Below are 13520 nucleotides of genomic sequence, written 5' to 3'. Positions count from 1 at the left end.
AGAAAATCAACGTCATCGTTCACAACGTCTCTCTGTTCGCTGATTGGCCAGGTCAAAAACCGACCCGAGAGAATCCGAGTCAAAGGGAGAAAGCCCAAACTGTACCGGAATCCAGAACTTTTGAGTGGAGTTTCATAAGAAAATGACTAGGTTATAAGCACACAAGATCAGAATGTAGTTCAAAGAATTTTATTGCATTTTCTTTTTTTTTTTTTTAGAAAAACAATACAAAAATCTGTTGCAACTGTCAAATGTTGCCTTGAGTGAACTGCAATCATTCACATGGTACAGTAAAGTGCTTATTTTAAATCAAATTTTTTGTACTTAAAGGACTTTTATACTTTAAATTTCTTCCCCTGAGCACAATAGGCCTGGGGCTGTTCAGTGTTAAAATTAGGCATGAGTTGACTAAAATGCTTGCGGACTGTATCAATATAAACAGACTAAGCTCATGTCAATGAGAGGAGCTGTTTATAACATGTGATTCATGTTGCTGAAATTTTAGACGCCTGGCCTGTGGGCTACATTCAAACTGTGGGAGGCTTGTGATACTGTCCATTTGAATGACTGTATTTTAACACTTTTTTTTTTCTTTCGACAAACAATACAAAAAACAGAGGCTGCAAGATTTAATTCACCCCCTTTTTCCCTGCAAACAAGAAGGCAGACCAGAACAAAAACTGCCACCGGACAGATGTTAGAAATGGTCGTGACCAATTAAACTCTTAATTATACCTGTGAGGATATTAGAGTGTGGCCAAAGTGTGTGCGTTAACAAGTTTCCAGCCCTGTCAGAAAATAGGGAACAACTTGGATGAAGCTTACAAAGGGAAGAAAGAAGGCAAAAAAAAAAAATAAAAAAATACTGAAATGTATAGGTATCTTCAAAACCCCTAAAGATTGCCTGGATCGTCAGCTTAATGCTTTAAGATTGATAGCAAAGTAGTTTCCAACACTGGAGAAGAAACAGCTGCATATATAAACTTCAAGTAAGTCTTATTATAAGACATAAAACCCCATAATGATGTGTCTGTAGAAAGGTATTTAGAACTATTACAGTGTCCTATTATCAGCATAAAGGGGCCTTTTTGAGACCATTTCCAGAGTACCGCCGCTGCGCTGCTAACAGGACATGGACACATAGCAGTCTTCTCACGTCTCAATGCTACATGATGGATTACATGTTCATCGTCACAACTTGCACTTTCTTTGGTGAAATGGCTTCAGCGCTGAGACGACGTCACCAGTCCATTACCTTTCACGTAATCGGAACAATTATTACCAACTTTCACACGTACAAAAGTTAAAAAAGAAAGAAAACTTGCCTTCAAGGGCATGAACGCTCCAGATCAACTAAACAAGCTTTGTGTATTTCACCTCATACAGCATACTCTCAACTTAAAAATTTTTTTTTAAAAATTAAAGGACAAATTCTGGAGCTATATCTAAACTGAACAGCACCAGGATTTAAAAAAAAGACAATACACTCATCTAAAAGATAAAAATGTGGCACATTAATGTGGAGTTGTCAGAAGATAAAATATAAGCTCATAACACAGCTAATTTCAAATGTTTTTTTGTTCTTTTGTGGAATGTTTTTCCTTTTTAAAAAACATTTTTCCTGAAAAAATATTACCAGTTTTTTATTTGTAAAGCAGTTTTGTTGTTCCGGAAAGGGTGCATGTCCCAAAAAAAAATGGTTGAAATTTTAGATGCATCTAATGGGGGTAAAACAAAAACAACAAAAAGATAGTCTGCTCACAGTGGCCATGTGCTTTTTCAAACCCCTTAAAGGAGTTCTAACCTTTACTTGCAAAATATTTAAGGTTAAATATCAAATGCACAATTTCATCAGAAAAAAAAATAATATATATATATATATATATATACAAAATCTGCTTGTAGAAAAAAAATTTTAAAAAAAGGGACACGTTGTGGATTCCTTACACTGATAGTAACACTGACCCAATTTCACTTGCTAAGCTATTTAAGAGAATCTGAAATTAGCCTGAACCAACATACCAGTAATACAAGCTAAAAGTCTGTACTGGGTGGCCAGACACTTGCAAGCCGTCAACTTTTATACCATCAGACCTGGTCTGAATGTCTCCAATAACAAGTGCTGCTGATAATTTGGCATATATGGTGAGATCACATTATGGATTATGGACAGAAAAGGGACCGATTGACATTCTTTGCTCTTAAAGCATTAAGTGCATGGCCACCAGGCTGATGAGTGCATGCTCCAGAAGCTCAAATGAGAGAATGAAGGGGAGGAAAAAAAATTAATCTGAGCAGTCTCTAGCCACAGAACGGGCTGCACCAGGCACAGACAGGAAGTGGCTTCCAGCCCGTTCAGCCTCTCCGATACAAAATCCTTTTCAGACAGAACAGCCTTCATATTGGCATATTGCATAAGCTTGTATGTTTCAGCAGATGGGCCGCTCATGAGTGTACATACAGGCAAAGAGAACATTCCAGATAACTTAATTCACAGTGGATCCAGTTGTAACATGGGAGCAGCACAACAGGCTGTCCTTTGGTGTCTGAGCTTAAAGTTCTGACTTATAAACTGAGTCATATGAAGGAGAAAAAAAAAGAAAATACTATCCCAAAACTTGAACTGGCCCTCCTCCCCAACCTGAATGTGCTATTATGCAGGCCCTGTGTAGTTGTGCTTCAGAAGTGCTGCATAAAGGTAGAAGGCATTATTTAAAGAGATGGCTGGAAGCGCCGTCCGTCTTCACAAGTCGGGACCAAAGCCGGATTGAGAGGAAAAAGAGGGAGGAGCCAAAACTGAGGAGGAGCGGTGGGAGGAATCAGAACAGTCCAGCCTGGAAAGTCCTTGTAAATGAGGTGTCAGGAAATCCAGGATGAAACAGTTCAAGCACAGTCTCCCACGATGACGAGAGGAGCCAGGAGCTGGCAGAGCTCTGCAGCGGAGACGGGGCCGCCCTTTAGCTGGCTGTTGCGCTGCCTGCGCCTGGCCAGCTTGGAGTTGGATGGAGGCGACAGGCGCATGGAGGAGCTGCTAGCAGCTACGACCAGCGGGACTTCCTGCTGCTGCTGTTCCTCCATGCCGTCCTGTTCGGCCAGCTGCCGGTTTACAGCCATGGCCTTGTCGGCAAAGAATGTTAAATCCACGGCACTGCTGTTCCTGGAGGAAATAAATCAGAAAAAAAAACAAATAAGCTAATAGAAAAAATATGTTTCAAAGCAGGCATTATTGGTGGATAAGGTTACAACGAACGATTATTTTTAGTTATCAATTATTCTGATAAATAATCAGATAAAAAAAATTGTCACTACAGATTTTTCATTCAACTACAAAAGCCTTTTAAGACATTTAAAGTTGCAAATAAACAAATGTGAATAAGAAAAATTGTATTGCCTAAAATGCAACAACATGTTTCCTTTAATGAATTTGACACTAAAACTGCCACTTGAGGAAAACACATGTATAGACCAAGCTCCTTTTTTTATCTTAAATGCAAAATGTATATATATATATATATATATATATATATATATATATATATATATATACACACATTTTATAGTTTTGCTAATTTAGTGCTCTGAATATGTTGATTTTTTCAGCAAGAAGCTTTTTTTGAGTCAGTACTCCGGTATATTTGGTGATTATGTTGTTTTTATTACTTTTTATTTTTGCTTTTATGATTTAAAGAACTTTGAACTGTGTTCTAAATTAGTTGATTAATAATCAATTAATCCTATTAATCGTTTCAGCCCTACTGCTGGAGTTTTAAAGTTGCCTTACCTCTGATGAATGATGGATGTTGATAAAATGTCAGATGCTCCCTATAAAGAAAGAGACACAATACTAGATTAGTGATAAAGTTCAAAGGTCAAACTTCCCATGCATTCGCAGACATGCAGCCTGAGCTTACCCCTTGCACCCAGGGGTGCTGCAGCACCTGGCTGGCACTCAGACGTTTTTTGGCATCTCGAACCAGAAGTTTGGATATCAGGTCTTTGGCACTTGAGGAGATGTGAGCCCAGTCCTTCTCTGGAAACTCGTATTTTCCTTCCTGGATACTTTCAAACAAAGTGTTCTGCAGGTGGAGAGAGCTTCACCGTCAGCCATCTTTGTTTTTACTCATCTCACATTGTGAAAGAATTAAAGCGTTAAAGTGTTACCTGGCAGGTGTGACAGGGTTCTCCCAGTTCCCATCCACAGTCACCGCCACATCGGCCCACGAAGGGCGGATAACCGCTCAGCATGATGTAGAGGATAACCCCGAGGCTCCAAAGGTCGCAGCGCTTATCGTATATTGTAGCCTCTTCACTGAAGGCCTCAACTACTTCAGGTGCCATGTACTCTGCTGAGCCACACTGAGGGAGAAAAGCAACGTTTATAAGCATCGGAAAATCACAACCAACAGAAACAGAGATGTGTTTGCTGATACCTCAAGGCTACAAGAGTTAAGGCTGAAGAGAAGCTATTTTTACACACAGTCATGTTGATCAAATTTTAAAATTCTGATTCAGTTTGATGATTTTGCTCCCATCATGAAACAAATGTGGGGAGCGTTAGGTCAACCATAAAGCTTTACACAACCAAGTTTCTGCCTCGCTGTGTAACTGGGGAAGAAATTAGGCCAAACAGCAAAGCAGTGGAAGAGGATTGGCTGTTCTGTACAGCTGGAGCCAAGGCTGAGCTCTGGTTAGTTACATAACCTTGCAACACAAAAGCCAAATGTTTAAGTGGTTTGGGAGAGGAGATGAGAAGCAGGTCGTTGGTTCACCAGGACGAAGCTTTAACGCTTATTGTTGGGGATTAAGAATATACGTCAAAGGATGACTTCGCATCATTAAAAAACAAAAACAAAACAAAAAAACCCATTGCATTTCATATAGAAATACCACATATCCTTCCTGTTTAAGACAAACAGAGTTTACATACACTGAGCAGGCGTTCATTGTATCCCAGTACCATATACCAGCTGTCGCTAACACCCCCAGATTCCTTATGCAATAAAATTCACTGCGCAGGAACCTCAACTCAAACAAAGCTGCTACTGTCACAAAATCCCCTCCCCCTCCTTTTCACCACCATGTCTGGGGTGACTCGTTACCCAGACAAGCCCACTGGATTTGGGCCAAAATGCCATTAAACCCCCACAATGATGCTCCTACATACTTAAGCCACCAATGGAAAGAAGTCGGCTCTTTAACAGGCTGATCGAACAGTCTGACAAGATATTTAGACGTCAGCAAACTAAAAGTGTGATAGAAAGTATCTTTCTGGGACATCGTTTACTCTTCCTGCACATCTGTTGCAATCACCTTGTTCACTTACAGTAACACCCTCAAAACCTTCCTGTAAGCTGCAGTTATCTTCTACTCTGCGGCTACATTTGGAGGCAGTGCAACCTGGGGCTTTCCACCAGCCATGTGACTAGTCAGACCATGTTGGCAGCATTGACGACACACCTCTGCTGTTAGTAAACTACAGGATTATCTTGAAGAGGTTTACTGGCTGAGAACATGTACGGTCATGCAGGCGCACCTGTAACAAGGAACAAAAGCAGTTCCTTGAATTAAAAGAGCATTTTGAGCCATCTTGTTCCAGTTCTTCTGTTTAATTGAAAATATTTAAAGCAAAACCAGGATTCGTATTAAATTAAACCAGAGGAAGCTTCATGTTCTCCCCCTTGACCAGGATCATTTAATTTATAAGTTTCAGTGGAACTGCTGCCAGCATGATCTGAATTTAAAAGGCTTTGGGAACAGCTAGTTCCAACCAGGAGCAGCGATAAATATACGATCACTTATTGAGCAACAGCAGCTGTAGGAATGTGACTAAAAGGGGCCAGGGTGCAAGAACTAATAATGAAGTGACAATCAGATAACATTGTTCCAGTGATCAAGGCAACAAAAACAAGCTTCAGCGCATGACCAGACTGGGGATTTGTCCCTCCCCTTTGCTCACTGCTACAGCCAATCACTGCTCAGTTGCTGGGTGGTGGGGGGAAGGACCAAAATTTCTAGAATAAGCCTTATGAACAGCCTTTGTATTAAAAACAAAGGGCAGAGTGCGGCTCGGGCTTCTGGGTGGAGACTTGTGCAGAAGAGGCATGATTTTCTCCCTCCTCACATGAAGGAAGGAAGTAAAGGAAATGAGAGTTTGTATTTTCCATATCCATGCCTCAGGATACAGCCTTGTAAAAGTTATATTGCCTTTTTTTGTGGTGTTAAATCCTCAAGGATATTACACAGTGTTCCAACCTTGGGATCAACTTGTCTGTAAAAGAAATCCTACAATCCAAAAAATCATTTCAAATCCACTCAGAGCCTCAAAATACGACAGAGTTCATCAAGGAGCTGAAAGAGTATGACACTGTTCAGGTCGGTGCAAAGAAGCTACAGTTACACGTGTAGAAAGCCCCCTCTCTCTTCACAACACATTCCTGCAGGCCTGAATGATATCCTTCACCTGCTCTGTTCAGTCTATTCAGCCCACCAACACACTGCATGTTGACAGCAGAGGAAAGCTTTCCAGTTCAACTTTTCTGATTCTGGGGACGGCAGATACTGTTTTCTGGATACAGTTCAGAGGAGATTCTTCCTGTTAGAACAACATGGGGGTTAAACACTCATAACCTCCGAAATCATGGGGCTAAATATTTACAACTGATAAGCTAGAGGACGCTGACATCAAGCAGAGGGCCTTTCTTTTAGCAGACAGTCATCGTACTTCGGAAAAGTGCGGTTCATAAAGAGGGTATTTGGGAGTCAATCCAAGGCCTTTCCAAGAAAACAGCGATGCTCTGTACGATCATAACCTCACATAACGCAGCTCTAGTCCCAATCCATGAACTGCTCTGCACTGAGAATTGCTCAACCACTAATCAGTCAGCTGGATTTGATAGAGATATCAATTTATAGCCTGGAAATAACTTCCCTAATCCCAACAAGGACATAAAAATCACACCTCAAAAATCACACAAAACTTTTGTGTGACATGAGTTGCTAAAAATGACTGACTTATAAATGTTTCTACAGAAAAATGTTTATAAAATCTGGACTTACAGGAGTGAGGAGTTCAGGAGTAGAGATGGGTGAGCTGTCACTGTTCAGTTTGATCCCACTGCCCAAGTCGAAGTCACAGATTTTGACTGGAGAAATCTGGCAAAACAAAAAAAAAAAACATTTTTCAGTTTGTGTCATTCTGCTATAGTTAAAACCAAGAAGTGTTATCATAAATTATATTTATCAGGCACATGTGTTGGCCTTTGAACCAAGTGGATAGATAAGTCACCTTGTCTGCACTCTCACAGAGAATGTTTTCAGGTTTCAGATCTCGGTGGGCCATTCCTGAAAGACATTTAAATAAATCAGACTCTTTATTACACCAGCTGTTTCATCTGTCTGTCAGAAGAAACTCATCACTGCTGTTTGCATGTAGGCTAACCTTTGTTATGGAGGAAATCTAGAGCACTGGCGATGTCATGGACAATAACACTGGCTTCCTGCTCGCTGAAGTGCTGCCTCTTGTGAATTTGCTCCAAGACTGACCCTAATATGAGGGTAAAGATGCTAGTTTAGCCTTGTGGAAAAGATAACAGAGCAAAACTATCGGCGGAAAAGGTAACGTACCTCCTCTAAGCTTTTCAAACACCAGGTAGAATTTATCTTCCTCTTCAAAGAACTCCACCAGCTCCAGAATATTCCTGCAAAACGATAAAAATAAATGTTTAAACAGCATCAGTTACCCAGTTATATGAACATAAAAGTATCCTGTGGTGGGGTGTGACTACCAAATGCATTTTGAAACAACAGATTATGAAAATATACCTGTGACCCTGGCACTGGTAAAGCATCTCAACCTCACGGAAGACACGACTGCGGCTATGACCTGGTCCTTTTTCAATCATCTGAAACAGAAGAAAACCTGGTTTAAATATAAAAATAACAAAAATCACTTAGGAACTTCTGTTCCCAAACAAGAATACTGGTTTGGTGTAATTTCACCAACCAAATATTTGAGAATACTACTTGACTGCTGCCTACTAACTTTTATCCTACTTATTGCACTGTTGCAATGACATTTGATCCTACTTTCAGATGTGCTGGTTGGGAATTAACAACTTTCACAACCACACACTCTCCTGTGAATCACCTCTGTTCTTCAATGGCCACAGCAGTTTTCATAAGATCTCAGATCCTAATCCCAAACTGTTTACAATAACAGAAAGCACTCTAAAAATAACTGTCTGGAAACACCACAGCGAGGCCAACAGCTGCACAGCGCCCTCCCAGGAGAGACAGACTGCTGACGGAGCAAAAGGCCTGAAATTTCCAGCCCTGGTTGGTTATTGTCCGATTTGGAGGCTGCGCATGCCTCTCTTCCTGGTAGCTGGATTACTGATTGTATTGAAGGCCAGAGGGGCCCAGAGCTGCAGTGTGTGTTAAGGATTAATGCACAGACAGGAGGCTCATGAGCAGACCAGTGCCTGTTCACCCATTCTGTCCGAGTCAGCAGCAAAAACACAACTATGCTCTCCTGAAAGAATAAAAAAAGCATTTAAACTAAAATTAAATGTTAAAAAACACCAAGATTAACACTAAACTGATAGATTCCATGTAGTTTATTAAAATAAACTGTTTAAAAAGTCTTCACTAAGTTAAGACCATCATCTATCGTAACTTGAATATAAAGCCTTTGTCCTCAGCCTATAGCCAGACACGCTGCACAGACGCCTGCAACAAACCCACATACAACCAACCCAAAACATCCACTGCCTGGAGGGGGAGGGGAGAGACGGGACATCTGGCAGGACCAGTCCGAACCCCCTCCATTTCTCTGAAGACCTCCAATAACCACCGACCTTCATGCCTCCTCCTCCCTGCATAACTGCCACCCACCCAGAGCACAGAGCAACCCACCCTGTACTTAACAAGGACAGTAACTACACATGGTGTGCATGACCACTTTACAGTGTTTATGACAATGACATGGAAGGAAGGTAAAGAGCAGCTTTTTAGTGTTCAACCCCACTCCCCAAAAACATCTACAAGCAAGAAGAAAAGTAGAAAGTTCCAGCAAGTTAGGAAAAGTCTCACAAAAAGTTCACTTTGTCTTTGGAAGACCATGAGAAAAAAAAAGTAAAAGCTACACAGAGTTAGAACAAAACAGTGTAAACACACTGGGTCACAACCCTCACCCACCACCCCCTCCTTCCTCTTTGGGTTTTGTTTTGGAACAGTTCATAGCACATAATGTTCTCGCTATGAGCGTCCTCTGTAGGCAAAAAGAGCAAAATAAAAAGGGGGTGGGTATATCCCGCCAAGCACTCCGATAGGCTCAAACTAGAACTGGGAGAGGAAGTATCCGATAACAGCAGCTAATGTTGCAAGTTGAAAACAGTGCAGAGGCAGCATAGAAAAGCCTCTGCAAACATCCACAGCAGAGGTTTGATCTCAAGCTAAACAGGAACATGAAACAGGGTGGGAATTTCTTCAAAATCAAACTAAACAAAAAAAAAAAAACAAGTAGTACAGGTACCACATTATTAAAATCTCCATATTCTCTCCAGCGGTTTCCCACAAATCTTTTTGCAAGCAGCAAAGAAACATCCCATTTTCAGAGAATCATATCTACTGATCACACAGAAGACTAAAGGCTGATGCAACATTGTAATTGTTTTCAAAACATCCCAGTTATGCGTCATGTGTAGCATTGCCTTACCTTGACAGCATATTCTTTATTGGTGATCAGGCTGATGCAAGCTTGCACTCTGGCATACGCTCCCTCTCCTAATACTTCTTCTTGGAGTCTGTAGACATCTGTGGACCAAACAGCAGAGAGAAATTGATACTATATTGACTAGAAATGTAAGATTTGGAAATAAGAGTTATAAATATTGCTGCTATGGCTGATAACCAATATTATCTATTGTTTGTATTGCCCTAAACTGTGAAAAACGAACCAACCACACTGCTGACATTGCATCTCTGCTTCAGTTAAACACCTCCTAATCACTGTCATATGCACAAATAAATACCACATGGCCAACTCCCTCCTGAGACGCATACAATATGAATATACGACTGATACTTTAAAAAAAAGGTTAACTTTGACTGATACCGATGTACAGAATGCCTCTAAACACCCCCATAATATATATAAGGACAGAAAATATCTTTACCCTCGAATCGTCCAGAGAAACTGTCTGTTGCTCGGCAACGCTTTTTCTTCTTGTTTCTCTTCTTGGCATCAGGAATGTCAATAGGCTGGCTTGAAGGCATGTCTAACCAAACAGATTTTTTAAGCACGTGAGTAAACGAGGACAACAAGATAAACGAGAATAAAATCTAGAGCATGTGATACAGACAGTTATAGAAAGAATGTTTCCTAACCAATTGATCAAAAGATTTGTTATGATTTGTGCTGATTTAAAAGTAGTTTTCAGAACCTCTGCAGCGCACACTCACCATGTCTTGGGGCAGAACCAAAATTAAAGGAAGAATCAATGTGATGGGACCCGTTCTTGGGGAAGTCCTCCAATTCGAATGGATTTTGGCCCTGAGAAGTCATAAACATACTTGTTACTGTAAACTGTCTTAATTAACTTCTAAATAAAGATTAGCAGTAACTTATCACTGATATGGCAAACTATAAAGTCAAAGTACAATCAGAAGTCCTTGCTAAGGATCAGTGTAGATATTCCCATTGTTAATATGTGTTGCTGAAGCACCTTTAAGCAACCTGCACAAGTGTGAGTTGTCAGAAAAAGAAGGGAGCTTGCAACAAGACGATCACCCCTTTAACACAAGCCGATAGACGTCCTCTGATTAAACACTGCAGTCTCCCACAATAAAGCTATAAAAGAAGGCTCACCTTGAAAGAGCGGTGGAATCCAGTGACTTCGGTAATCTTATTTTGCACCATTTTTGCTTTGATTCGGGGGATTTTGTTCCCTGGAGGATGTGCGGCGGCAGTGGTTTTATTTAGCGGTGTATCAATTTGCACTTCTCCGAAACCGAGTCGTTTCAGAGGGAGTCACAAGTGATGACACTGCGCTGGCTGGTACGCTTGCTGTGGCGTTGTTAAACGGGAGCCCTGTGTGGACAAGGCAAACACACCCACATTAAGGAACATTTGAAACAAAAATACCATAAGCTCCAACATGGTCTCGCTTTTTTGTTCTGTGTGTACACCAAATCCAATTCGAGCGTTCAAATACAGAAAAGCTGTAACACGGGCTAGCCAGCAAAAGTAGGCAAATACAATTTAAGCAAAATGCAAAAGGCAGGGAGATGCTAACAACCGTTAAACTAACCCATACTCCTGCTGTAGGTTGGTGGTGCAGCGCACGCGACTTAACCGTTAAAACACAGGACTGTAACGGTCGACCAGCAGAACACTAAAGTCGCCATTTGCAACAAAAAATAACATAAAGTGAAATGTGGTTCACTCACCCCGTTGTTAATGTTTATAGCTCCAGTGTTAGCGTCGTTGTTTGACCCACTGCTCCAACGGCCGCTGAGGGCAGTCAAAGGGGATATTCGCCGGATAATTTGTGCGTGGAAGGTGGCTGGAAAACTACAGCGTGGGTGCTTTTATAACCTCCTGTTGGCTCCTCCCTCCTTCCCACTCCAACTGACGAGATGGGTCACGTGCTTTCTAGAAAAGGACATGCTTGGCAAGGTTCCATTTCGCTTTATTTTTAATATTCATAACATTCTCTTTGAACCGAAGAAAGAACATATTTTGCGCTGCTTGACAAGGATTGAGATTTAACATTTAATATCTTTAGATGCGTTTCTGGGAGTATTTTATGAAAAGTGTAGATAACGGGACAGCATTGCTCGCCATTGAGCTCTCTTTTGCTTTAGAGTCATGACGAGGGGATGTGTGTGGAGGAAGGAAATGGTGTGAGTACGTGCGTGTCAGCACAGTACAACTGTTCTTGTGAGGACTCTTCAGTCGAGACGGGCTCCAAAGGAATGACACCCCGAGCACAAGTTGTCGACAGACGCGACACGGATCAGATCACAAGCTTCTGCCGATGAAAACACAAAACATGGCCCTGTGCAGGACGAAAACGTGGTTCATTTTATATATAAAAAATACCCACCTTGTTTATTTTCTTAGGAATATGTATATGCGTAAAACGTCTTTCACTTTTATATTCAGTTGCATCTATGATGTTGCTAAAAATCCCCGTCTGACTCAATGCACACACCTCATTGCAGACATGCGTTCCTTCATGCAATGCTATGAAGAGATTGTTTTCAATACGTGGGGTGTTTCATTTTAATTTTTGATTTAATGACAGATTATGCTGTCAGAATTACACATACTTTAAAGCATGTTTGAGTTGACACAATACAGTTTTTGTAAATTATGCTTTGTTTTATAACATTTAGGATTAGAAAAAGACTTTGTGTATTACACAGTGTACACAAATATGTGGTTTCATCAGTAATTATATATATTTTTATCATCTTTACATAGCATAGACAATTTAAGTGTATGTTATGAGTCTATACAACATATTGTAATATTGAAATAGCTCCAACCCATTGGAATGCACCTGAAAATGTGGTTTTTCACGTGTTTAATTTTGAGCTTAACCTCAACATAACGTAATAATAAATACATATTCTGTTTCATTATATGCTGCAATAAAGTTGTCATGCATGTGTGCATCGTCTGCAGTACGTGATTTGTGAGTATGTAAAAGACATTGCGCAAGAGTGAGGTTTGTAAACAAGCAGCTGCAGATAAGCCCTCTGTGATGTACAGTGACGCAAATGTGCATGTTTTGTAGTCCGATGAAGCTCTTGTTCTGACGATGGTGGTGACAAAGTGTCATGGCTGTGACACTGAAAGAAATCCAAGAAGTCTGAATTTGCAGAGATGATTCTGCTAACTGGGCCATCTGCTAACTGTGCGATGCCACAGCAGTATTTTTGGCATGCTAATGCAGTATTTCTATAATATCACATTTGTTTTTGGATTTACTGCAAGTAAATGGTCTTCTGGAAACTATATTCATTGTTTATATGGTCTAAACCCTTTTGGGAACATGTTGCATTTTTCTTAACAAGTCTGACTGTCTCATCAGATCACATTCTTTGTCCATAGGCTGTATCTGACTCCATGCGACTCTTATTGTTGCAGCACAATCCAGTTCTGTCTAACATCAGTGGCTTCTTAGTCAAACCTTGTACAGTTTGCTGGTAGCTATCAATAGTCTTGTGACTGAAGGCTCTCCTCTCCTCCTCCTCCTTTCACCTTCTGCCCCTCAAACATAAACCTGAAGGTAGAAAACATTATGCAAGCTTTCAGCTCACTCTCCGTAGCCAAGAGCACATCGTGTAGTCAAAGCTTTTAGACAAACAAGATCCCACTTGGAAGTGGGTGGGGACGTAGTCTGAGTTATTGCAGGTCAAGCCGGGGAGGAATGGGCTGACACATGAATACCTTCAGATGGCTACAACTCTGCGTCTGACGTGAAAGGCGGGGGTCTTCTTTTCAGAGAACC

General features: G+C 40.9%; 1 protein-coding gene across 1 annotated transcript; it reads right to left on the bottom strand.

Moving 5' to 3' along the window:
• Positions 1 to 581: 581 nt before the first annotated feature.
• mknk2 (MAP kinase interacting serine/threonine kinase 2) lies at positions 582 to 11560 on the bottom strand. Its single transcript, XM_005803906.2, has 14 exons — positions 11449 to 11560; positions 10868 to 11089; positions 10462 to 10552; positions 10176 to 10277; positions 9716 to 9813; positions 7822 to 7901; positions 7624 to 7697; positions 7439 to 7543; positions 7286 to 7341; positions 7057 to 7152; positions 4162 to 4356; positions 3912 to 4076; positions 3782 to 3822; positions 582 to 3157 (listed from the first exon to the last, which is right to left on the bottom strand). Exons 2-14 carry the CDS (start codon positions 10916 to 10918, stop codon positions 2884 to 2886), a joined length of 1428 nt encoding a protein of 475 aa, XP_005803963.1. The 5' UTR covers positions 10919 to 11089; positions 11449 to 11560; the 3' UTR covers positions 582 to 2883.
• Between the last annotated feature and the right edge of the window lie 1960 nt (positions 11561 to 13520).

The sequence above is a fragment of the Xiphophorus maculatus genome, chromosome 9, assembly GCF_002775205.1.
Source record: "Xiphophorus maculatus strain JP 163 A chromosome 9, X_maculatus-5.0-male, whole genome shotgun sequence".
Classification (NCBI taxonomy): Eukaryota; Metazoa; Chordata; class Actinopteri; order Cyprinodontiformes; family Poeciliidae; genus Xiphophorus; species Xiphophorus maculatus.
The sequence above is the reverse complement of the archived record's forward strand: the minus strand, read 5'-3'. Positions and strand labels throughout refer to the sequence as shown.